The 27,279-nt window shown below is 39.4% G+C and overlaps 1 protein-coding gene across 4 annotated transcripts in view; it reads right to left on the reverse strand.

The window, feature by feature from the left end:
* Positions 1 to 20,960, reverse strand: part of GK (glycerol kinase) — a 34,737-nt gene extending 13,777 nt beyond the window's left edge. For 3 of the 4 annotated variants that reach the window (XM_058829639.1, XM_058829629.1, XM_058829609.1), the window contains exons 1-14: positions 20,794 to 20,960; positions 13,154 to 13,227; positions 12,468 to 12,574; positions 11,848 to 11,925; positions 10,807 to 10,886; positions 9,686 to 9,823; positions 9,136 to 9,245; positions 8,372 to 8,438; positions 7,741 to 7,758; positions 5,842 to 5,877; positions 5,187 to 5,254; positions 3,779 to 3,821; positions 3,021 to 3,101; positions 1,347 to 1,425 (exon numbers count right to left, since the gene is read on the reverse strand). In XM_058829639.1, the coding sequence (XP_058685622.1) occupies positions 1,347 to 1,425; positions 3,021 to 3,101; positions 3,779 to 3,821; positions 5,187 to 5,254; positions 5,842 to 5,877; positions 7,741 to 7,758; positions 8,372 to 8,438; positions 9,136 to 9,245; positions 9,686 to 9,823; positions 10,807 to 10,886; positions 11,848 to 11,925; positions 12,468 to 12,574; positions 13,154 to 13,227; positions 20,794 to 20,859 (1,045 nt within the window). In that variant the 5' untranslated portion in view covers positions 20,860 to 20,960. The remainder of the gene's footprint in view (positions 1 to 1,346; positions 1,426 to 3,020; positions 3,102 to 3,778; positions 3,822 to 5,186; positions 5,255 to 5,841; positions 5,878 to 7,740; positions 7,759 to 8,371; positions 8,439 to 9,135; positions 9,246 to 9,685; positions 9,824 to 10,806; positions 10,887 to 11,847; positions 11,926 to 12,467; positions 12,575 to 13,153; positions 13,228 to 20,793) is intronic. The other variant, XM_058829618.1, reaches the window with a different exon arrangement.
* Between the last annotated feature and the right edge of the window lie 6,319 nt (positions 20,961 to 27,279).

Consider the following 27,279-nt stretch of genomic DNA (forward strand, 5'->3'; position numbering starts at 1 on the left):
TTTCTTGATATGAGAATAATAACTGTGGATATATGAACTCCTCAATACCAAAATATTTGTAATTTTAAAAATTATATTAAGACATTTAGGATGACAAAAGAGATACTGCTAATGAATAGCTCTTTCCTATAACAAGAAAGGAGCATTTTCTTTCTGGTTTTGCAAATTTCTTCTGTTTGCATTGATCAGAGAAATATAGCAGTATAGGAAAGAAGTAGAAAGACGTCTTCAAAAAGTCTTTCTAAAATCATTGCTTCATACAGATGCCACTTAAAAAAAGGAGTGAAGGCAGAAGGAAGGACAAGTTCAGTGGAACAAGAAAAGATGATGAATCCCTTTGTGACTTTTATAACAATGACAAGGTTAAAGGTCCTGAAACTCAAACCTTCCAAAGGTCTTGACAAACTTGTCTTCACAAGTTACGGGTGCTGTATTCTCAACAAATGGCTAATTTATGTGACAGCAGTTTATATTCTTCTGCGTGATCTTCAAAGCTTTCTTTCAGAAAAACAGACTGCTGCTCTAAGTTTTTGCTAAATCTTTGAAGTTTTACATAAAATTTTAATTCTAAATTCTCCCACCTTTGAATAAGATACAATTTATTAAAAATATGCAATGAATTTCTTTTCAAACCTAAATCTCATTAAATCAGTCACTTTCAAATGTTTGCCTTTGCATGCTTCTGACATTTTTTATTTTCCAGATTTTGATGTGTTCCTAGTTTTTATGTTACAAATCAGCTTGTTTCAATTCATCTGAATTAGAAAATATCAGCTACACAAATAATAAAGGATTACTACATTCTTAGCCAAAAAAGATTACTATCTCCTTAAAGAAGCAACTTTGCAAACTGAGATCCCTATCTCTATGGATATGAAATACATAAATATTTGCACACTTGCAGGGCCTTAGGTTCTCATGTTTTTGACAAGAATATGTAGAATTAGGATCAAATCTATGCTGGTTTTTGTAATACAGACTTAAATACGCTTGGCTCTGAGAACTTCAACACTGTGTAAAACCAGGAGATACTCTGTAAGTATCTCCTGGTACCTGTAAGTACCTTCCTGAATATCTGCTTACCAGGGAAACTACTAAAAAGTAGAGATTGCAACAAACCAAAGCTGACAAAGCCTTCCCAAGACTGTGTTGATAGGCTCTATGAAATATATGTATCAACAACAGTGAGTTCATGGATGCAAAGTAAATTTTTGTTGTCTTTAAACACAGCAAAATGGATGCACCTTTCAGCTTTTCTTTACTTAAATATTTTGAGCTTTCATTTACCAATGAAGACATTGTGAGATTGGAAAACTTAAAAAAAACCTGAGCAACTCCATACTCACCAACTTCCTCTGTAGACTGAGCAATACCCAGATTGTCCCTCAGCCAACGAACAACAGCCCCAGCTATTGCAACAGATCCCTGAAGGAAACAAAGTCACTCCATTAGGAGACAACCAGTGGTAGCTTTGTGCTGCTTTTGAAAAGACTGGGGAGGACAGGTTGCTGTGGTCTCCACCTGCAGCCTTACAGTCACAGTGTGAAGCACTCCCAAGCATACTCACAACCAAACCACAAAGTTTCTTGGCATCTGGAGACTGCCATGTAAAAAGGGCAGCCTGTTACACAGACTCCAGGTAGAAAAGGTATGTATGCTTTTTTCCATGAGGGGAAGTCATATATTTTTATGTTTTTATTTAAAAAAATAAGACTAATTCTGCCTAGTCTAAATAGAAACATCCAGAGAGACAGAAAATTTAGGCAACTGTGCATTTGCCAGCAAAATTGCTCAGTTGCCTCAGCAAATGGCCCTGAATGGCTTTATCACATCACAGATAGCATGGCTCCCATCTAACCCCGAAGCCAAGTCCAGTAGACTAAGTAAAACAGTAGCAGCATTATATATTCATTCAAAGCCACTGCTAGAAGGGGCAGGGGGGTTTTCTAAGCAGCTGACTATTGCAGTTACAAGATACCAGTTTGATTAAAGAAAAAGGCTGAATCCACATTTTCTGCCTCTCTGCATCTCAACCAGCAGATTGTAGATGGTTCTAGCATGGATATAGGACAAAGCAAACTTAAAAGCTTCTGTTGAAGCCATGTTTTCAGACAATATCATTAAAGACTTGGAGGTGAAGAAGCAAAGTGCAGGTGTTTCAGCATGCAGGAACTCAAATCACTCTCAAGACAGTTTCAGTTCTTGCTTTAAGAACCTGGGTTAAAAATAAAACAAACCTCTCACACACCCACACAAAATAAAAATTCCAGAGTTTGCCAGGTCATGGCAAATGCAAGATACACTCTCCTCAGGGAAGGAAAAGGAAACAATTGCACCCTCCCACATCCTAATAAAGTACCATAAACCACAAACTATTCTCACAGTGAAGAAAATCCTGTGTTGTCTTTGTTTCACATGGAAAATACAGTCTGTCTACAAAGGCTCAATAACAGCATTCAGTGTATGTGTTTTGGGAATAATTATTATATTACAATACTTAGCACATTAAACAGCATAGATGGAAGAATAACAATTTTGTTGTTCTAAACAAAGCTTTGGTGCCAAATAGGTGCTCAGTTGATCTGTGCTGCAGAAGCAGAGCTTTAGAACAATGAACCCTGAAGTTTGAGCATAAATACAATTTTCTATAGAACTTGGATGCCCTCAGATTGTTTGGAGAAGTGAGAAACTAAATTCTGTAAGTAGGCACCTGTATCAAAGAGGTAAAAAAGATAAATTTTTAAATGAAAAAAATTTGAGAGACTGAGTAACAGAAAAAATGTTTTAGCCACCTAGTTCTGAAAGTATAAATGATGCAATGAAGAAATATTTTTTATTACATTACATGATATAGATCTGAGACAGGGATAACCAAAACCACACAAAAGCCTTCAGGCACACAAGCATAACACCTAGCTGTTTTCATTTCTGCACAGCTGAAAATACCATAAAAATAACCAGATAACAGAAGTAAGTAAGAACATGTATCATTACAAAAAGGAAGAAATTACTGAACTTACCTCTAGTGCATAAAAAACAGGTTTGTCTCTGCCCATTTTGTAAGCTATTGTGGTTATAAGACCATGCTCAGAAAACACAGTCTAAATGGGGAAAGGGGAAAGAAAAGGTAAAGCATGAACAAAGGCAGAAAATACTTAAATAAAAACATTCAAATTATAATAAACAAGGGACTGAACCTTCAAATGAAATATGAAAAGTTTAAACAAAGTAAATTATCAGTCACTTTAAACAAACACCTAAGATAGAACACTCATATTGCTGGTGCTAATTCTTGTTTCCACAAACTGCTTCAAATCTTTCCATCTTCCTTACAGAAGAAAATTGGGGGTCTTTAGGGTGTGATGTAAATGAGAAGGAAGACAGAGATTTGTGCTATTTAATCAACTTCAACTATAAATAAATAATGAGAGAAAAAGAAGGGAAGAAATAAAAGAGACAAGACAAGGAAAAAAGCACACAGTTAAATAACATAACAATCCTGTCTGGGTGACAAGAAGAAACATATACAAGGGAAGAAACTTGTTAAGAAAAGTTCTGTTTGGAAATTTAAGGAGGTAGGAAATTGAGTCTCACAGAAACACCTTGAAAAAATTGCTACTTTTATTCCTTCAGATTTGTGCTTCAGGTATGTGCTTTTCCCTTTGTCTGGCAATATAATTGTTATTAGTAAGTCCAAGAATGCCTAACATACAGCGTGTTTCAGAACTTAAATAGTCTGAAAAACAAAAAAAACAAACAACTCAAAAATGCAACTTACCTTCTGACCTGTGTTGCACAACAAGAAACAACCTGTTCCATACCTAGCATGAAAGCAAAACAAAGTTAAAATCAGAATGTTTAAAGAATAACCTATTACTGCAATCCATGATTCCCCTGTGAAGAATCAAGACACCACTTTTTGACCCCTGAAGGTTTTGCAACCATTGACTGATGACAAAACTATCCTCAAAAAGTTGATTTTAATGCAGCCTGAAGCTGAAAAATCTAGTCACACGTCTCTGTCTCTGTGCCTCTCTCTCTTGCTATTTTTTGTCTAACACTTGATCAAGGAGAAATATGGCTGAAAACTAAGTGTAAATTCCTCTTTGGTGGTAGTGTTTACCTACTTCAATTTAAGTTGATTAGCAAGTTGAGAGCAACTTTATAAAATATTTCACAATATTAAAGGGGAAATTTTCAGCAACTTTGTTCCTGTCACAAAGAGGGTTTTCTTTAGACACATCCCATTCAAAAATTTCTGAAAATGGCATGTTTCCCATTTGAAGACCAAATTATATATGTGTGTGCATACACACTCATATAAGAACATAGTTTAATGTAAGGGGTACAAAGCACTACAAACCACTCCAACTTACTCTAAGAAGTTATTCTTGAGAAAAATATTCCTCACCTTTTTAAAACCCTCAAAATTAATAGCTTAAATCAGTACCCTCAAAATTAATAGCCTTCAGTTATATTTGGAAAAAGAAATAGTAAAGCAGTAACAGAAACAAATTAAGATAGACTGATATGTAATCATACCTGTGAAACTCCCATACTTGAATGTGTATGTCCCTACATGCTTAGTTAAGCATCTGGTTGTAAATGGAACAGTAAGTCATTTCAGCAGACAGCTTTTCCTCCAATGATTGTTTGATTATACCAGTTGCCTGATTTAACTGATCAGCTATTTTAAATAAAGGACATTAAGGGGCTGAGAAACAGTAAAAACAAATGTAAAATTCTCCGCTCTGAGCTAGACATAGAAGCAAAACTAAGCACTTCAACTGAAATGGACCCTTCCTATCTAGCAAAGCTGTGTCATTCAAATCTATGCAATCTAACTCACTGTCCTGAATTTGCTTTACCTTAGGTCACCATGTAAATGTCACTGCAACTGTTTTAATCTGTGTTTTGAAGACTAAAATGAAAGCCCCCTGTCACATAGAGATTTTCCTTACAGTGACTGTGTTCCAAGATACACCTCACAAGCATGTAACCTTAATATCTTTATTAATTTATATGAGAGTCATGACATGGTTTACTTTGTGGGTCGACACACTCAAAAGGTAGATTGGTAATTACATGTAAACTACAAAAGAATTTGGCAGTTGCTTGAAAGAGAACATAATACTAAATTCAAAACAGAACATTGTGTTTATCTTACTAGGTTCCTAATAACTTACGTGTTTTTTGCTTGTCCATCTTGAAAACACATTTGCCCAACAAGGGCAGCATGCTGGTCACCCAAACACTGAAAGTGAGAGATTTTTTTCCTTTAGCACATGTCCTCACATGAATTACATATTTGACTATAATCTATTAGTAGCACACAGGTAATTGAAAGCAAGGAAACACCTACAGAGAAAAGCTATGCTTTTTATTACTTTTCCCTCTGTAAGAACTGCAAATGAAATGTGTTCTGTTGCTTATGGTGAGAAATTTAAAGAAATAAAAACTAAAATTTACTATCTTTATACATTGGAAAAAGCTGAGAATTTGCCCAGCATGTCTGGATTATGTATATACTTTTATATATATGAAGCAGAGCATGCTTCTATTTTGTAATGTTAGTCTTTCACTTAGAGATACCAAGTTTCCAACAGCACTACATATATGCATTAAAGCTCTCATTTGTATTTCCACAGCCAGACCTTAATAATAATGGAACAAGCCAAATAGTGATTCATCTTCAAAGGACTACTTCCTGTTTAACCTGAAGTGAAAAACCAAGAACTTAATTTATAGCAGGATTCAGTCATCTTTAAAGATTTTCCTTTGGAGATATGTTCATACAGTTCCAGGTTGTCATGTTAGAGTATAAGCTGAAGTAGGACTTACCCCAGAAATTGGTACGCCTGTCAAAGCTCCAGATTCCTGTTTTGCAAAACAAGAAAGAAAACCTCTGAGTTTAGCTTCCCATGACTAGAATTGAAGGCAATGAAAAATAAGCTAAACTTCTAACGCCCAAAGGAAAACAAGGAAGGGTCATGTAAGCAACGTGGTTCAGTTCAGGTATACACTTTGTTTCAGCTTAATGCAGCTCATGTCTAAATCACTAAGAAATGGAGAGCACAAGTTTTACAAATATACTTTATGTGACCTCACAAGTTCCAAGCATAAATTTTCTTGAAAGAATACTATACAGAAAATCCAGTTCAGTGTAATCTGTGCAGTAGATGCCAAGTGTAAAATGCAAAAGTGCAAAATGATAAAGTGATTAGGAAAAAAATGGCTGTGGCAACACTCTAGGCAAAGACAGATGCCTGATTTTAAGATACAGCGTTTTAAGTCTCATATAGGCCTTCTTCCAAACACTACCAGTTTTTCATAGTCCTGTTACAAAATCATAAAATCATTTAAATTGGAAAAGACCTCTTAGATTATCATGTCCACTGTTAACCCACCACCGCCAAGTCCACCACTAACCCATGTCCCTAAGTGCCACATCTATGCATCTTTTAAGTACCCCCAGGAACGGTGACTTCACCACTTCTCTGGGCAGCCTCTTCCAATATTTGACAAGCCTTGAAGGCTCTTGCTTTATCACTGTTACCTGGGAGAAGAGACCGAACCCCACCTGGCTACAACCTCCTTTCAGGCAGTTATAGAGAGTGGTAAGATCCCCTTCTGACCTTCCTTTTCTCCAGGCTGAGCACCCCCAGCTCCCTCAGCTGCTCCTCACCAGACCTGTGCTCCAGACCCTTCCCCAGCTCCACTGCCCTTCTCTGGACTCGCTCCAGACCCTCAGAGCCTTTCTTGTAGTGAGAGGCCCAAAACTGGACACAGCATTTGAGGTGTGGCCTCAGCAGTGCCGAGTCCAGGGGGACAATCCCTGCCCTGCTGCTGCTGCCACACCATTGCTGATCCAGCCCAGGTGCCTTTGGCCTTCCTGGCCCCTGGGCACACCTGGCTCATGTTCAGCTGCTGTTGACCAGCAAACCCAGCTCCTTTTCCTCTGGGCACATTTCCAGCCACTCCTCCCCCAGCCTGTAGCTCTCCCTGGGGTTGTTATGACCCAAGGGCAGGACCTGGCACCTGGCCTTGTTGAACCTCTCAGAATTGGTCTCAGCCCATCACTCCAGCCTGTCCAGATCCCTCCACAGACCCTTCCTGCCCTCTAGCATATCAACACTTCTGCCCTACTCAGTGCCATGTGCAAACTTAATGAAGGTATCCTGAAAATTTTATTTAATTATTTAACTATTTAATGATAATTTCTACTAATTTCTTTATTTTTTTTTTTTTTTGTGCAATTGTGAAAATGCATTTTCAATAAAGCCATGCAAGTGTATTTCCAATCTGAATTTATTTTTCTTTACTTCTCATTTTAATTAACTGGATTTAAAATATCTGTGCTTATAAATGCACTAAAAAGCTCTACATGAGTCTGATGTTTAGCTACCATAGAATTAACATTTTTAGATGGAATGGACAGTTTTTCTCGTTTACAAAATGCTATAGCTAACTTTTATTAGCCAGTAGCTGTATTTCTTAGCTCACTATAAAAAGAAATATTCAGCAGCGTGGAAATTAAGACAAACACATACATTGAAGATTACATTTTAGAAACAATTTTGGAAAGAACTCTAATTGTATTATCTCAGATTTGGAAACACACAGCAAGTTTATTGGCCTAGAAAGTGCACTTCATCTAATCCTTAAACCAATGAAAATGCACAGCATCTGAGCAGAATGGGTAAGATATAGGTGGTCAGCCTAATGGAAGCCTCTACTCACCCGGCTAGGACAGATTTTCTACAGCCAGCAAAAGGAAGAAAAGAAAAAAAAAATGGAAAGAAAGGGGAAGAGAAACAGAAGTTCACATTTAAAGTGATGAGCAATTCTGTTCTGGTGGTCAGGCAGTATCTTTTTCCATTTACCTTGCTCATTCAACTTAATACAACTCACTCTTATCCAATCTTCACATAAATAAACGTCAGCAATGACTTCTAGTGGCCTTTCCATTAACACACCAGCAAAAATATTAACATTTCAGGGAAGTTAGAGTCCTACTTAAAAAAATCCATCTTGTAACTTGTTTTCACTAGAAAATACATGTATTCTTGTTTAACAATAGCTCAAATTACAAGGAAAAAGAAGGCAAAATCACAAAATCCAGTTTATCCAATCTTGAATTTCATTAATTAGATGCCACTGTGTCAGAAGAATTGGTGCTGCATTAAAGTAATCAAATACTCAACTTCCTATAATATTATATAACAGTAGATAAAAGTGTACTAACCATAAACCAAACAATACAACAGAAAAAGCCATTAGTCCTAATCTATAGAATCTGTCAAATTCAAATCCAAATGGATACAATTATATTTTTACAAGATGAATTTTACACAAATACTGGAAAACATACCATCAGGCCATAAATCTCAGAGGAGCTTCGTACATTTGGAAGTATTTCCATAGGAATATCAAAGAACCTGAACACAACAAAAAACAAAGTATATTATATATTCAGTGCTAAATCAGAAAGCATTTTGGATATATTTTCTTAAATAAGTTTAAGCTATAAAGAGAAAAACAACTATAAAAGGAACTTTTGTTTCTAGGTTTTAATCTATAGCTATGTGTTTTTCCACTTGTTACGTTGGACACAGGATTTTGGAGTAAAATAGCATATATTTCAGTCTTTGAGGATAAATCCAACTCTTTTACATAGAAATTCATGCCTCTTCCAACAATATCTTAATAATACACTTGTTAGTAAATTCAAATTTCAAATAGAGCCACTATCATTCCAGATAGTTTACGAATTTGATTAAGTAATACAGAAACTATTAAATCACAATATTCTGAGTTGGAAAGGACCCACAAGCATCTTAAATGAATGGCCCGTCCAGGGACTGAACCCAGAACCTGGGCATTATTAGCATCATGCTCTAATCAGCTGAGCTAAATTGCTGCCATGAACCAGGCCTCCATCTACAGAAAGATTCTGCTACTTTTAATTAATCCAGACCATTGTAAATTGGACATCTGGAGAACAATGAGTCTTAGTCGTTAATGTCAACAGTAAATAGAACAGTAGCTGCTAATTTCAGTTTAGATAAGAGATTCTTACCTTTAAACAAGTTAGAAACTATTTAAATAAAAGTATTACTGAAAAACTGAGCTTACTTGCAAAGCTCAGGATCCCATTCCAAGGAATGAATGTTGAATAACATCGTTCTACTGGCGTTGGTGACATCTGTACAGTGAATGCCTCCATTCTTTCCACCTGTCAAACTCTGAACAAAAACATCACAGCATTCATCAAGGGGATAGATACATTCTTACTTCAACAAATTACAAAAAAAATTCAAAATCACAAAGTTTTCACCTTGGGATTAGAAACTCTGGTATTTCTGCAACTAGAGAGGCAGACCTAATAAACCTTTCTAAAGTCCAAGATTTTTCTGAAAGTGTGATCAAAGTTTTACAGCAAACTGTAACGGTAAGTTACACATAAGCATCTAGAAAAAAATCCAGTGGTACAGGGATGGTAAAAGTTCATCTTGCAGGATGAATTACTTCAGTAATTCAATTCAATTACAAGATTGGAATTCCTTTAGTAGCTTTAATTTACATCATTGTGTCATCAGTGGGCATCGTGTATCACATGCACGGAGATTTACATGATATGGAAATTCACTGTATGAAGAGTGATAATAAGCTCACAAATACATACCCATATAAGCCATGAATCAATAGTCCCAAACATAGCTCTTTGATCCTCAACTGCTTTCCTAATCTCTTCCACGTTATCCAAAAGCCACCGAAGTTTCACTGCACTAAAATAAGTGCTAAGTGGAAGACCGGTCTTAAACTGTAAAATTAAAAAAAAACAATTTAAACACCATGCAATTATCTTTTCCATAAATACTGTTGTTATATGTAAAAATTGTGATAGTAAGGGAAAAAAAATACAAAATTCAGAGAACTTACACAAACTTGTGCAATTATTTAAATAAGTACTAAGCATACAACATGCAAGTCTGAAAACATCAAAATCAAATGACCAGTACAATAATGGATAAAGATCAAAGCTGATCTAAATGCAGTCCAAAGATCATCTTCGTGGAAGAAGCTGTTTGCAGAAAGCCTGTCTTATCTAGGGTATCTCCATATGACTAGACAATAAGTAACAACAACAAAAATGAGCAGAACAACACAGGAAAGATGACATTTGCATTCTACTAGAACTTGAAAATCAGCTAAGTTTATATACTTTTTGACATCTGTCTTCTGCCTATAGGAAAACATATAATATAAAAAATACATAATACTTATTCAATCAGTAAAGGACAACATTAATCAAACAATTGTGACATCTTTTTGCAAGCATTTAGTTTCCAAATTGTTATGTATATGATCACAAAAAAAAAGTGAATTTGCTCTTTATGAACAATCTTCCTTGTTGTCAGATTAGATGCAATTAATTTCAATATTAAGGCACAAGAATGAACAATACATTTCATACCAGTAAATTACTTCCCTTTTTTTTTTTTTCTACTTAATTTTTGTGTGTAATATTTATTTTATATTGGCTAGATAGCACAGAATTAGGTCTCACTATTACTCATGTAACTTCTTCAGTGAGAAATTAAATGAGTATTAAACATTTATTTTAAGGAGATAAAAATTTTTCTAGTCTCAGATTGGTGTCTTATGCTCATTTTTTATTATTTGACAAGCGAAGAAGGGACTAGAAACTACAACTGACTTTGTTTTGGGGAATTTTAAACACATATCTCCAAAACACTATATATTGCAGCAGCTACCATTTAAATTTTCTGGAATATCGCCTACCTTAGAAAAAGTTTTGTTTTTTCCTGGAATTCTTTTAAGAAGACGTTCAACTGTTGACTGGGTTCTCAGGTCAAGCCACACTAAAAACGTGATTTAATACACAAAAAGTGACATGTTCAGCCTGCGTCTAAGAAACAGCAGCTCTTGCCAATGAATTCCCATCTATTTTTATCTTTTCATGTAGTTGAAAGAATATTGTATTGCCATTGTATTTTAAAGGCACTGTTGTAAAAATTAAAATGGTTAGATAAATCCATTTGATTTAAAAGAACAAACGATCTAAGAAAGAAGCAGGATTTTCCACAAATAGGATATTTACTTTATCAGAATTATAAGCAAGTGACTAATGCTACTTTGCAGCAGATGACTGTGACTAAACTAAGAAGTTAAAACAAATAGCAGGATGATTATTTACTATTTCTATGTAAACTTTCAGGACTATGTTGGAGTTATCAAGGTATAGCTAGGTTTTAAGATAAAGCTGTGTACTACATATATTTGCTATAGAAAAGTTCTGGTTTTACAGTCATAGTACACCAAACTATATCTGGCACTTGACACGACTTAACAAAACAATTCTAGACAATTGCCATTTTTCAGCTGAAAATATCTGAAAAGCTAAAGTAAGTTAAAAATAAAGCTCTGAGTATTAATAAGTATTCATTAAGTCATCAATAAGTATTCATTAAACCTACTTAACATGATTTTTCCTTTTAAGTTAGATCAACAGCAACCTGAAAATATCAAAGGAAGTGATTGGGTACAACTCAGAGCATTTTATGCCAGAAACCCCTCAGGAACACTGAGGGGTCTTTTTGAAAACAAATATATTGATTTATTAATAATTTTTCTGGAATAGGCTTTTTTATACTGTACTGGTGTGTATACAAACACAGTTCGTACAACACAGATATCAAAAAATCCAAGAAATTACCAGGCTAGGCCACAAACAGATCTGCACAGGAAACTACAAAAGCATTTTTTCCATAACATGTTCGTATTATGATATTACATATTACATAGAGAAAGTATAATAGTTACCAATAGCATTATAAAGAGGTTCTCCAGTTGTCTTGTCCCAAACCACTGTTGTTTCTCTCTGATTGGTGACTCCAATGGCTTCAGGACAAAATAGAAAGTATCCTTTTCAGAAGGTTTGTTTTCCCCTTTTGGGGGGGTGAGGAAGGGAATGGAGAGGTGGAGAGGAGGGAGGAACAGGTAAGGAGAAGAGGAAAGTAAATGGGAAATAAAAAGCTTCCAACGTTTTCAAGGTATAATCTAGAAATACTACTTCTAAGAGCTCATCTTTGGTGATTAACCTATATGCTCTAAAGCTCTCTCTTTTTTGGCCACAAATTGAGACAGCAACAACACTGACAGGGAAAACAGCTTTCTCAAATTAATGTCCTAAACTAAATTTCAGAATTTCTTCATCACCTGTCTCTGTGATTTTACAAGATTAGGTTAAGTCTAATTTGTAGATTCTGCATTGCTAATGTACACAGAGGACTTATTTCCTCATTATTCCTCCCCAAAACCTGGTTTCAAATACAATTTAACATTTTGTTTGAGGCTGGCACATGCACCCTTTCTATTTATTAACTTAAAAATGGTGGTATCTGAATTGCTCAACCACGTTGAAGCCCTCTACCCATAAGTACCTCTTATGTTAGCGATGTTTATGTTCAGTTGTGCCATTTTCTCACAGGTCTTTTCCACACATTCATAGACAGAGTTTAATATTTCCTTTGGATCTTGTTCCACCCATCTTTAACAAACAGTAAACACCAGTTAATAAAAAAATGCAAAAAAGAAAAAAGAATGCAAGCCTGAAAAACAAGCTGAGCATTTTAATACAATTATAGATACAAAACATGTTTTACATATCTACAGGCAAAGAGTTTTGTTTTGTCTTATTCTATACAGAAGGCACTGGCAGCAAATGGTAGGTTAGTTAGGAGCAAACAAACAAACAAAACCTCAAAAACAATAGAAAGGCATTTCTATGGCCCAAGATGAAGACTGTGATTCAAATGTAAAAAATTACCAGCTTTATCACCTTAAATGAGATGTTAAGTCTCATTTAAACTTTAGTTTTAATTGTCAACATTTAGCCATTAGATATGTAAATGAGTGACCTGAGCCAAGCACTTTTAGTTCCCGTAACTCAGGCACATTCCAGACACCCAGTGGGAGCTATTTTATGTCATTTTTTCTGCCCAGTTTTTTATAGCAGTTACTGTGCCACTAAGAATTATTAATCAGCTTCAGTTTTGATGACTCATAGATAAAAATTCACAACCTCTATCAAACTGTACACAAATGGAAAAAAAAAATAAAATCATACCCTTCTCTAGGGAATTCTTGCTTTATTTCCACTTGATGGTGACTCAAGAGCTCTGCTGTTTCTGCATTAAAAACCTGCAAATAAATTACACAATTGAATTTTCTATGAACACAGAAGTTTAAACAATAATTAACATTTATTCTTTTGAGCAAATGCAGTGCTGTGACAACAGACAGTAATTTTCTATCATCAACCCCGATATCTATAGAACAAGGATTCAGATATATGAACTTTTAAAATTAAGGTAGGCAAAGATTATTTTAGCAAACTTTTCTGTCTGTCAATTTTAACTGCTTTTTTTTTTTTCCTTAATGTGTTGGAAAAGAACCAGATTTTTTCTTGTGGTGGTTATAGAAGTTAAGCTCCTGATGCATTTTAGTGTATATCTCAGTAAAATACCCACTGTTGTTGATAATAACATTTCTTTAGCTCTTGCTGTGCCACTCTATTGCCAGAGTTATCTGTGTGTTTTCTTGGGTTAGCTCACTTTTAGGAAGAGTAAAAATCTGTGACAAAACAAAAAAGGGACCAAACTGAAGAACAAGAAAGTACCTAGGCAAAACCCATTTTGTTTCAAAACAACTACAAATACAGAGCTCATGAACAATCTGACAAGAATGCCACTACAGCAACACAACACATCAAAAAAGAGAAGAACATGCAGAAAAGTAAATTAAATTTGGATACACTACAATAAAAACCAGCAGAGTAGAGAATCACGAGGACTCTATCAATGGGTGTTCTTAAGGAATCACAAGTCAGAGGTTCTGCCTTGCAGTAGAAGCTCATCGAGAATGCACAACAAGGCTCATGAACCAGCAGTGGCCTGTTCCCAAAAGAAATCTCTGCTGAGGCCAATCTCTTCTCAGGGACACCCCGTCAAACATTCAGCTGAAGTGTACAGTGAGTGGCCAGAGTGCCTGGCTGGACAGTGGTGGCATTCCTGTGGGAATGGCTCTTTCTCCACAGCACCACACAGAATCTTTTGTGGGAAGAATGTTTTGGGACCTAGAAAGTAAAATCTAGCAGCAGGTTCAGGTGAACTGCAGAACAGGGCAGTAGGACACCATCCTACATTTTTATGGAAAGCAGAGCTGAGCCAGATTTAGAAACCACTCGCATGCTAAAGAAACAAAATTCAGTTATATCCATCCACCCTCTAGGATACGAGTCTTTTTGATACTTGTTAATGCTCTCTTCTAATTCCACAAATTTTAGGAATTTCTCTTAAAGCTTTTAATCCATAAACTCTTGGTATCACCTATACAGTACACTTTACGCTGAAACTATTACAACAACTCTGACAAAAAGGAGATGAAGTTCTGATTCTCCAGTTTCTTCAGAACCTTAAAGAGTATCTTTAGAGTGAAGCTTTGAAGTTTAGAATCATTCTACTTATATATTAGAATTGCAGAATAATTCAGGCTGAAAGGGACATTGAGAGATCTCTAGTACAACCTCCTGCTCACAGCAGGATCAGCAATGAGATTAGATGAGGTTGCTCAAGAACTTTTCTAAGCAAGTCTTGAAAACCTCCAAGGATGAAAACAGCACAAACTCTGGAAAACACTGAAAGCTCCACTGCCCAGAAAAAAAGTCTTAAAAAGGTACATGATCATTCTTTTCCCCTATCAGCTGGAAAGATTACATAGAAAGAGCACCACTGAATTATTTTTACTATATTTACTTATCTGTGTTTCATCTACCAGTTTAGGCTTGACATGAACCGATCCTAATAAAAGAGGAAGCTCTGTCAGTACTACACATTTGGAAACAACTTACATAATGGGATATGTATCTCAGAATGCTATGCAACATAGTTAATAGGAGAGGTTGTTTTCCATGTATGCAGTAAGATTTCTTTGAAATTGCCTTTCTGCCAAAAGCATATTCACATTTACTCAGTTTTTAGAATAAAGACAGAATTATAGAAGATTTTTTATTTAACCTGTATGTATATATCTGACACACTAACAATGTTAAATATCATGTGGTAATCATTCACCACTAATAATTCCATATTTCTTGAAACAGAAGGTAATGCAAAGGATTCCTACTGGTAGCAGGAAGTACAAATTCAATCTGACAAAGTCATCAAGTGAATGTGGAGTGTGTGACTTGCAGACACAGCAATAAACTGTGACAGGAATACATTTTCAACTGAAGCAATAACACTATAAATGCACAGATTTTTTTCATATCCATAGAGAAGAACTAGGCAAACACACTTTGCTAATCCATCACAAACAAACCAGCAAGCTTCTGACATTCTCAACAAAAGCAGCAGACACTCCCTGTTATTCAGGACATGGGATTAAAAAGTTTCACTGAGAGCAATCCCTGTTTGAGGCCAGGTTGGAGAGGGCCCTGTGCACCCTGATCTAGTGGAAGCAGTTCCTGCCCATGGTAGGGGGGTGGAACCAGGTAATCTTTAAGGTCCCTTCTGACCCAAATCATTCTATGACTTTATGACTTCTACACTGATAACAGAATTCTGATATGTGGAAAGATGTCAGATAGGAAAGAGTTGCTAAATTTAAACCTACAAAATTATAAATAACATAGGGAATAAATAGAACAAATGAGACCACAAAGCCTTCCTTTCCCACTCCCTCCAAAAAACCACTACTGTTGTCAAAAAAAAATCCCTATACAGTCCCTCTTCGACAGTGGAGATCTAGAAAAATAAATGCCAGTAAGTATGAATAATTCAGATAATGTCAATACATCCCTGTGGAAACAGGTTTGAAGTGCATTTCAGTAATTTGTTTGGACTAGGTGCTTTCAATCCTTTCATACTCATTAGAAACTGATTCCAGTTTATGCTACTGATCTCTCAGTTGTGGGTGTGGGGGGAAAGCCAAAGTCAGTTTTGCCCTAATTTTATCAGCAGTAGTAATGAAGAATTGTCCAGGCTACTTGGACTTCCACAACTGTCTTGAACAGAGATGAAAGCAAAAGCCACCAGGTATGTACTAAATTCTCTAGTGAGAGATTAAAGAAAAGGAATAAATAACATCCTCCCTTTACTCCCAACAGAGAATTAGAGCTTGAGCCTTGAGTCTCAGGACTGCAGAGAAGAAAGGCCTACACAGGTGTCCTGTATGGGAACAAGCAGAGGGGCACAGGGGCTGATCATTTAATTCAAGCTTTTTATAGCATCTTTAATATAATACATCACATAACATCAAAGGGTGCAGTTACATATTATTACATATTATTGTGTATTATGTTCATGTTTTGTTATCTTAGTGGAAAAAAATTCCTATCGATCAGCTGTAACAATTTTCAAGGAATGAACAGAAATATAAGGCTTATGGAAGTGATACAAGATGCTGCACAACTGAAAAGACAATAATGAAAACAGATTTTAGAAGTAACTTTTTATATCTCTCAATCTTTGTCATGTAACTCTAACTGAAGAAAAGCTATTTCTGTTATTCCATGCTGTATCCTCCTGAGTTTCCATCAAGCTGGAACAGCCCTGGCTTTGCAGGCAAACAAGCTCAGAGGTGGAGTCCTGAAATTGCATTGAAATCAACCCAGCTGGGGTGAGGATGAGAGACAAATAAGAATTCCCTCTCTAGTATCTAACTAGGAGTAGCACAGTCAGAATTTACAAATAAGTACAGTTTAACAAGTCTCCTAGAAATTACCTAGAAAAGGCTCAAGATGAACAGCTGTCCCTCACCATCTAGGAGGTGTTTACAATTTTGGGATTTAAAAGTAGAACTACAATGTATTTTAAGTGATAAGAGCTAGGGGGAAAACTGTATTTACAATATTTTTAACCATTCTTGCTAGTTATATCAAGCAAGCTTTTCTCTTTCCCAAAAGGTCATGTTACTTCAGTAGAGGGGTAAAATGGATTCCCGTCTGAAGAGAAAGCTCAATGGGTATTAATGTCTTCCTTACCTAATATCAGTTCTTGTTTATTGAAAAGAATGCTTGCAATGTGATATAGCTTTATTTGATTGTTTCTTCTGGTGAAGAAGTAAAGGAAAAAAGAAATATGAGGTGGAAAAAAAATGTATTGTGGCTGACTGACAAACTTAGAACTTAAAGTACTGTGTAGGTACTTCACTGTGTCTTTCAATTCTTGATGTTCCTGGATAAAATGCCAGGAACACTATCCAGCAAATATCTTTCAAGTGATCAAACGGTTCCGTTTGCCATTAGCTCCTGATCTTAAGACTTCTCACAAAAGAAGTTATAGTGTACTTATATGATTCTTGAATAATAAGAAATGGAACATGAGAGATTAAAGTATTTGATGAAAATATTCAATGAAACATCTTGGCCAGAACTCAGACATCTGGGTACACCTATTTAGCCTACCCAATTTATGTTCCTGCTTGATATCTTTAAGAAAATTTGCCTTAAACAATTGCCTTGTACTCAAAACACTGTCTTGTCCCTGGTAACTTGTCCTCTGGTAACTCTGAATCTGTTACCCAGGTTCAACTGAACTTAACAGAAAAGTTACAATCTCAAAAATAATTATAGTTCATTTTGTAAAAGTAGATAATAAAAGTAAAGATCCAAATTAGTTTTTGTGGAGGATAAAGCTACAGCATAAAACTACCACTGGATGTGTGCTGTGTGAGAGGCAAGATTAATAAGAAGTGACAGTAACAGAAATGCACCTGACTTCTGGTGCTTCTTCAGCATCTGTGCTCATGCAGCCTCCTCATTCACACAAGCAGGAGAAAAAAAACTTGTGTCTGTGCACAGGATAATTTACTCTGAATCTCAAGAGGTCACCTAGCCTAACAGGCTGCTCAGGTAAGCCTAAATTTAAAACCAGGATGTTCAGGCTGTTTTTCAGTCAGGCACTGAATATCTGCAAAGATGGAAATTCCAAGCACCTTCTCAGCCCCTGATCCAGAGCCCTCATAGTGAAATATTGTTTCTTTACATCTATTGGATACTTCACTTGCTGCAGCTTATATTCACTGCCCACTGTCTTTTCCTGGGCACATCTGAGAAGAGGCTGGTTCTGTGTTCTCCAGAAACTGTGGTTAGATAGCTGAGAACACCCCTTAGTCTCTCTCTTGTGAGGAAAGAACCCCTGATCTTCCAAACCCGCCTTCCATGGCTTTGTGCTGCAGCACAGGGATTCCTTTGGCTGGATGAAATCCAGTTCTTCAAACTCTTGTCCTCTGCGGGGTCCAACATCAGACACAGTGTTTCAGATGCTGCCTCCTAAATGCTACACAGATGGCAACAATTACTTCCTGAGTTTTTCTAAATTGCAGCAGCACAAGGATGCATTGCTCACGTAAATCCAACCTGATGTCCAGCAGGAGGGTGTAGTTTTTCATTAAGCAGCTTCATAGCATTCTACCTCAAGTGCTAAACTTTATTTAACTTTATGAATATCCTGGCAGGCCCCTTCTCCGACTGGAATTTCAGTCAACTTGTCATTCCCATCTGAGAGAACATCCTAACCCATCCCCATGCCAGATGAAAATGCCATGAGATATCAGCCCTCGCTACTGACTGCTATGGACACCACCAGTAAATGTGCCATCTGTAATTGTAAATCTACACTTTGAACTGCTGACACTACTCTTTGGCCCCATTGGACCAGACAGTTTTTCACCCAGAAGAACTCTTTAACCCAGTAAAAATCGTATGTCTTCCACTTAAAAAATGAGGCAAGAGTTGCACTGAACTGCTGAATACACAAGTGCAAAGTAAGCATCAAGTTGATTTTGACTTGTGACTTGGTGAAGACAGAAACTGTTGGAAACACTATATTTAAAAAAAAAAAAAAACCCAAAAAACAACTATGTAGAGAAATCAGTGAGAAATATAACCAAATCAACTAAAAGCAAAAGACCAACAGAGTAAAGGAAATAATTTGGGCACACACCACAATACATTACATTCTGGCTTAAAATATTTCAAGACAAAATCTCTCTTCCAGTGGCAGAGATCCCCTTCCAGCACAGGGTTCTCCAGATACACATGTTGTTATCTGAATGACTGAGGTGAGTTGTAGCAGATCTCTGCACATTTTCCCCTCTTCTTTCCCTCTCCCCTAAGTTCTGATTTAACTCAGTGATCATGTACCTTATTTGCTCAAGCCCATGCAACTTTATTATCATAATGACATGATCACACTGCCAAGTTTAAGACAATGTGTGTGTTGACATTAATTGTGAGACACTGAGACAGATGCAAGAAGAATTTAAAAATGACAAATATTTTTTTCTTAAAAAAATTAGGAAGCATCTGAATCCTCTTGTAGACAGGCAAAATCCTCCCAACTGCATAAAAGCCATTGATGAATGTGTGCAGCAAAAGAAATTCCTCCTATGAGGAACTTGTAAAAATACTTGTAAAAAGAGCTAAGTTTTATTTCTACTAGTATTATCCTTCTAGGATAAGAAAAAAAGTTAATTTGGCATATACATAATAGCAGATAGAATTTATCTTCATGTGTTACAGGGACCTTCTTCAAGTTTGTTCCCAAAAAGGACTCCTGTCTGGCATCCAAGACAACCCACTGGTGTCATTTGTCAGTTTGGAGTTTCTCTCCACCCCCAGAACTGTGTTTTGTCATTTGACAATCGTATGAAGGTCGTGATATTGAGTAATAATGGTAACATAGGTCAAGAAGATATTCTAGTCTCCCGCTTCATGAAGGAACATTTCACATGGGGGAAGCATTTAAAGAAAAAAAACAAGGGCAAACCAAAACATGAACCTTCCCAATTAATACTTTGCACATTTGACAACATTTTATATCTAATTATCTCTATTCCACTTCCATGAAGGAGATTGTCATCGAGCCTTAATTAAGTCAAACTACCATGACTTAACTGACTAGGGGACAGTACATTTGTAGAATTTGCAATCCAGAAGTATCTACAGTAATTTTCATACACAACATTAGTTACAGTTTATTACATAATATAGAAATAACTAGATCCTTCACTAAAGGGTCAAATATGCGATTAATATATTAATTCTCCTATCCTTAAACTTATCTTCTTCTAGCGTTTAAACAAATCAGTGTTTCACAAGGTGTGGAGTTTCAGCCACCTGAATACCTACAGCGCACAAGATGCACTGACATTAGGGCTGGAACTGCAGCAGTCACCCCAGCAGGCCCCGGGCAGGTTTTAGCGGGGAACACAGTGGAGTCATCGCATTGTTTGAGCGCCAGCTAATCACAGTCACCGAGCTCGCACGGATCTATTTCCCCAGTGCCTGAGGACCTTGTCCATTGGATTCCATTCGGGGCGAGACACCCGACAGATTGCAAACCTGACAGATTGCAGCCGCAGCGTGCTCGGAGCAGCGGGATCTCGCCGTGCCTGCAGCAGCACTAAGAGATGCTGGTCTCGGGCTCGGCCCGGGACCGCTCCCGCGGGACGGGCGCTGCTCCTCGCGACGCGGCGGATCCGGCATCCCCGGGCCGAGCGGCGCCGCTTCCCCGGGGGACAGGAGGCTGCAGCCGGGACAGCGCAGCCCGGCCCTGCGGGCCCGTTCCCCTGCCCTTCCCCAAGGACACGGCAGAGGCCCCCGCCGGGATGGAGGGGAGTAAGGGCGCGGAAACCGCGGCTACCCTCAGGCCGCGGGGGCGCCGCCTGCCCCCGGTGCCGCCCCGATCGCCGCGCTGTGCTCACCAGGAAGCGGGTGGAGCTGGTGCCCTGGTCGATGGCTCCCACCAGCGGCCCCAGCGACGCGGCCATGGAGCCCCCTCAGCGCCCGCTCCGCTCCGTAACGGCCGCGCCGGCGCCGCGCAGGCAGCTCGCGGCCGGCGGCGCGTGGCTGCCGGGGTGAAGCCGGCGGGGGGGGCGGGGCGGGGGGCGCTGCCTCGCGCATTGTCAGCCCGCAGCCAATCGGCGCCCGGGGCGCGGCGGGGGCGGAGCCCCGGGGGCGGGGCGCGAGGGGTGTGTCACGTGACGCGCGGCGCGCCCCCTTCCTCGCCCCGTCCCAGCGCCCCTGAGGCGGCGGCGCGCGGGCGGGCGCCGGCGGGAGGGGGAGGCGGGAAAGGCCCGGGGGCTCCTGAGGGCAGCCCCGGTCGCTGCCGGGAGAGCGGCCGGAGCAGGCCCCGGGAGCCCTTCGGGTCACTTGTGCCTTGAGGCGGCGTTCCACGGAGCGAAACGTGTCTCGTTCGTTATCGAGGAGAGCGGAAAGAAACCTCACACTCTCTGGGGCGGGACCCCGCTGGGGAGGTGCCAAGCCGAGGTATCCGCTGGAAATCTTCGTCCAGAGCGAATACTGCCGAGAAACTGCGCAAGGCTGAGTGATAGTGGATGACCGAGATATGTTATACGTATATATGATACATCCCCAAAGCGGCTTCTTTTATCTTTTAAAGCTTTACCTTAGGTCATACAGAGATATTAATTTGCTTTAAAAAAATGGAATCTCAGTCTTCCTTCCTTAGTGCATGTTAGTAACTTGTGGTTCAAGAAAAACCACTGGTGGTGTAAGAGCCGGGATAGAATTGCAAAAGCCAACAATGCTGACTGAAGGGTCTGACGGTGCCAGTAAACTAGTCCCCACAGACACCATTAAAATAGATTTGCCTTCACCATTACTCCACACTACTGGTAGTCGTCCAAACTTGGGGTGTTTTGTTGCAATTGCTCCGTCGTAAGCAAAATCTGCTGCCACTTGGGAATGCTTTGTGATTTACCTTACCCAGCTCCTTTTTTTTGTTACTTCTTCAGCTGGCATGGAGGAGCCTCGGATGGGGCGTGAACAGCACTTACTGCTCATTTGTAATAGCAGAGAATTTCATTGCAGCCGTCAAATACAACACCTGAAATGAGACAAATACAGTCTTGTGCTAAGATCCACTTCTGCATTTTCAAGACTGACAGTAAAGTAGCATTTGGACCAGATACCAATTAGCATCACAGATTCTTTATTCTCAAATCTTATCACCAAGACTGGTTTGTTTTTCTTCTTGGAACCTATCTTTAGAGATCATCTTGCTCAAGAACATACTGCAACCCTTAGAGAAGGATCCACAGAGTTTGTACTAGAAGGCCATAATTATCCCTCCTGGCTTTGCCAGAGATCCCCCTTCTACTTCCCTCACTTGTCACAGAGAGCTTCTCTAAAGCCACAGCCAAGAACTGCAGTTCAGTAGAAAAACTTATGCAAGGCTACAGCATCTCCATGTAGATTAGGAATTCAAGGAATTATTCCCATAGGATCTTTGTTAAATCTGAATTAATTAGTATATTTCCTAGGAAAAGTGTGGGATTTGTGTTATTTCTTTTGTCTTGTGAAAGCTGCAGTATTGTGTTCTGAGTATATTTTAACTCAAGATAGGACATGACAATTTTCAGGAAAGGTCGAGGTCTCTCTAGATCCAAGAAGGGAGAAAGCAATATCGTGACAGAGATTTATGCAAAACATGAAATACCACTGCACTATTAAGGATTACTGAGTTACAGAAATTCCCTAGGAGGTGCCACTTCCTTAGGTGCTCTTTAGCAATGCCTGTGAATGTTTATAGACCAGGAACAGGAGGGGTGGCAACAATAACCTGTGATAGTTCCTTAACCCTCAGCACACATGCAAGACAGGCAGAAGGGGGAAATTAGTCCAAGACGAGAAAATACTGGATCAGTGAGAATAGTTTATTCTTCCTAGCTCATTCAACAGTGTGCTCTCACTTCCTTCACAGTCCTATTCACTGTTTGAATAGAACATTTTTTTCTTGTAGTATTTATTATGCAATACTATTTGTGGAGTAGGGATAGAGGGCTCAGGGAAGCCCGCAGGGGAAGGAAGGGTGGAGCTCTGGCCGTACCTTTACGGTAAGATGGTGTGAGGCGACACTCAGCTGAGACACTTTTAAAGGAATTAGCTTCCTTTAAAGGAGGGAGTGTGGATATCCGTGTGGACTAATTTCTACTGGTTCTGGCTCAGCTCTCACTGAGGCAAGTGCACAATGCAGCTGAAGTTGTTTGCTGTTCTGTTTTCCTGCTAAAGGACTTGCGAAATTGAAAAAAAAAAAAAAAAGAAAATAAAGCTCAAGTGCTGGTTGGGAGCCTTGTATATATTATTCTTGATAGAAGGTGAAGTTTTGGAATTTAGATATATTTGCTATAACCACTTCCAGCCTGGTAGAAATAATGGAAGCTCTCCTTGATTTTGGAGGACTTAATTATAAGAAAATTAAATTCAGTTCCTAAAAATGTAACATTTATAAAGGTGCTGATTATTTTCAACTGCCCACACAATGCAGGTTCCTGTAAATGATGCTCTTGTTCCACATTCAGCTTTTTGACCTCTTGTTCTGTAAACTGAACTCAAATAGAAGGTTTTTCTGTCTTTGGATACAGCTCCACTGCTTTTTTTTTTTCAATATATTTTTAAGGTAGTGGACAGATTAGAAGACACTCATTAAGCACATAAATATTTGCAGTGCATTTTTCAGAGCCCACATAATTTAGTTCCTAAAGAACTAGTTTCAACAGCACATAAACCCAATTGTTTGCTTTTGGTTTGGGTTTTTTTTAGTTTCAGTTTGATTTTTGTCTTTAATCTCAGCAGAGAGAAGGGAAGTTGAAAGTTATATTCCGCTCTTCCTGGTTGATTTTTCTTTACTGACCTCAGGCTAAGGACAAAATATGACTGTGTCAGGCTACTCCAAGCATGTGATACAGTGTGAATTAAAGAGTGGATGCCAGACATCCATGTCTTTCCCTTCTGCCTCTTAGTGACAGAGAGGACTCGGCTGTCAAATCCCGCACTTCCTTACAGATGTCGGATCCTTGGGTTCCCCCAGGAGGGGCAGAAGGCACGAATTTGGAACTAGGCTGGAACAGGTGTAGTTGTAAAGTGTCCAGTGAGCCAGGGTAACGAGTCACACGCGCCCTTTTGCCTACTGGGAAGATGAGTGGTATGTGCGAGGGTGCCTGTGCCTGCACAAGTGGATAAACTCCTTCGCTCTGGTGCAGGGAGCCAGCACGAACAGGTCATGACCTTGGCTGCCAGTGCTCTCACATTTTCATAGATGATCTGCAGCACCCATGTGCAGGGAGCCTTTCTGCACATCCCGAGGAGGGCAGCGTGATTGCAATGACCCATACTATGTTCCATCTTCTGCTTTTGTTTTGGCACATGCAGTACCCCATTACCATTTGGCAAGAACTGCTTTATTGTGAAGCCATGACTGCAGTGATGCAATGAATGTTTCGCAGGATATGTTTTACTTCTGACCTGGTATTAGACAATAGTTTTCCCTGAATGACATTTTATATTTAGAATCACTCTCATAGTGTTCAAACACTGAGTAATCATTGTTGTAATTGCTGTCTTTCTGGTGGATAATAAAATAAATAAATTAAAAAAATAAATTCACATTTTAAAGACGGCTAATACTAGGTCCTTTGAAAAGCTGTTATTAAGCCAATAAGTCTTTACAAGGGTCATAGAATCACACAGTGGCTTAGGTTGGAAAGGATTCAACATAATTCAACAGAATGACTAGGTTGGAAGAGATCTTCAAGATCATCAAGTCCAACCCATGCCCTAGCACCACAACTAAACCATGGCACCAAGTGCCACATCCAGTCTTTTTTTAAACACATCCAGGGATGGGGACTCCACCACCTCCCCAGGCAAACCATTCCAATACTTTATTATTCTTTCAGTGAAAAACTTTTTCCTAATATCCAACCTATATTTCCCTTGGCACAGCTTGAGACTGTGTCCTCTCATTCTGTCAGTTGCTGCCTGGAGAAAAAGACTGACCTCCACCTGAGCACAGCCACCTTTCAGGAGTTGTAGAGAGCGATAAGGTCACCTCTGAGTCTCCTTTTCTCCAGGCTGAACAACCCCAGCTCCCTCAGCCGTTCCTCACAGGGTTTGTGTTCCCAGCCCCTCACCAGCCTCGTTGCCTCCTCTGGACGTGCTCAAGCATCTCAAGGTCCTTCCTGAACTGAGGGGCCAGAACTCACAGCACTCGAGGTGTGGCCTCACCAGTGCTGAGCACAGGGGAAGAATGAGCTCCCTGCTCCTGCTGGCCACACCATTCCTGATCCAGGCCAGGTGCTGTTGGCCTTCCTGGCCCCCAGGGCACACTGCTGGCTCATGTTCAGCTGCTGTCACCAGCACCCTCAGGTCCCTTTCTGCCTGGGCACTGTCCAGCCACACTGTCCCCAGCCTGAAACATTGCAGGGGGTTTTCATGGCCAGGACTCAACACTTGGATCTATTAAACTTCATCCCACTGGACTTTGCCCATCCATCCAACCATTCCAGGTCTCTCTGCAGAGCCCTCCTCCCTTCCAATAGATCAACACATGCTCCCAGCTTAGTGTTGTCAGCAAATTTACTAATGAAAGACTCAGTACCCTCATCCATGTCATCAATAAAAATACTGAACAGATCTGGCCCCAGCACAGACCCCTGAGGAACACCAGTAGTGATTGGCCGTCTCCTGGATGCAGCACCGTTCACCACCACTCTGGGCCCGGCCATCCAGCCAGGTCTTAACCCAGCAAAGAGCGCTCCTGTCCAAGCCGTGGGCTGCCAGCTTCTCCTGGAGTGTGCTGTGAGAGACTCAAAGGCCTTGCTGAAGTGCAAACAGACAACATCCACAGCCTTTCCCACATCCACCTGGTGGGTCACCTGGTCATAAAAGGAGAGCAGGTTGGTCAGACATGGCCTACCCCTCCTAAACCCATGCTGGCTGTGTCTGACACCCTGGCCATCCTGTACATGCTGTGTGATCACACTCAGTATAAACTGTTGCATTTCCTTACCGGGTACCGAGGTCAGGCTGACTGGCCTGTAATTACCAGGATCCCCCTTCATTCACTTTTTGTGAATGGGAGTCACATTGGCCAGCTTCCAGCCATCTGGAACCTCACCAGTGAGCCAGGAGTGTTGGTAAATGATGGAGAGCAGCTTTGCAAGCTCATCTGCCAGCTCCCTCATCACCCTGGGATGGATCCCATCTGCTCCCATAGATTTATGAACATCCAAGCAGCTCAGCAGTTCTCTGGCTGCCACCTCCTGGATGACAGGGGGACCATTCTGCTCCCTGCCACCATCTACCAACCCAGGAGGACAGTTGTCCTGAGGACAAGCCATCTTCCTACTGAAGACTGAGGCAAAGAAGGCGTTAAGTGCTTCTGCCTTCTCATTTGCAGTAACTAAGTTCCCTCCCACATCCAGTAGAGACCAAAGGTTGGTCTTACCTGTCCTTTTACTATTAATATATTATTTTTATTATTAAATTATTATTTATTATTATATTATTTTACTAATAATATATTTGTAAAAACATTTATTATCCTTTACAAAAGTTGCCAAATTAAGTTCAAATCAAGCTTTGGCCTCCCTAATTTTTTTCCTACATACCCTAGCAACCTCCTTAAATATTTCCTGATAGACATAACTCTCCTTCCAAAGATGATATTTCTTTTTATTCCTAAATTCCTTCAAGACCTCGTTGCCCATCCAGGCTGGATGTTTGCCTTGTTGACTCCTCTTTTGGCACACAGGGACAGTCTGTTCCTGTGCCCTCGAGATCTCTATTTTCAAGCGCACCCATCTTTCCTGAACTCCTTTGTTTTTAAGCTTCCCAATGAACTCTCTGAATAAGTCTCCTAAATAGGCCAAAGTCTGCCTTCCATAAGTCCAGTGTAAAAGTCTTATTTTTGCTCCTCCTGATTTCACCAAATATCAAGAATTCTATAATTTCATGATCACTGTGCCTCAAGCGCCCTCCAACCATCACATCTCCCACCAGCCCACCTCTATTTGCAAACAACAGGTCTAACATGGTCCCTCCCCTGGTGGGCTCACTCACCAGCTGTGACAAAAAGTTGTCTTCCACATTCTCTAAGAACTTCCTGGACTGTCTCTTTTCTGCTGTATTTAGTTCCCAGCAGATGTCTGGCAGGTTAAAGTCACCTACAAGAACAAGGGCTGGTGATCCTGAAACATTCTCCAGCTGCTTATAGAATGAGTAGTCCCCCTCTTCTTCCTGGTTGGGTGGACAAGAACAGACTCCCAGTAGGGTTTCAGCCTTGTTGGCCTTCCCCTTAATTCTTACCCAGAGGCATTCAACTCCATTGGCAGTTTGTTCCAATACCTATGTTTCAATAGTTTCAATACCTATGGCGTCAAAAGCCT

This window comes from Poecile atricapillus, chromosome 1, assembly GCF_030490865.1.
Source record: "Poecile atricapillus isolate bPoeAtr1 chromosome 1, bPoeAtr1.hap1, whole genome shotgun sequence".
In the NCBI taxonomy this organism is placed as follows: Eukaryota; Metazoa; Chordata; class Aves; order Passeriformes; family Paridae; genus Poecile; species Poecile atricapillus.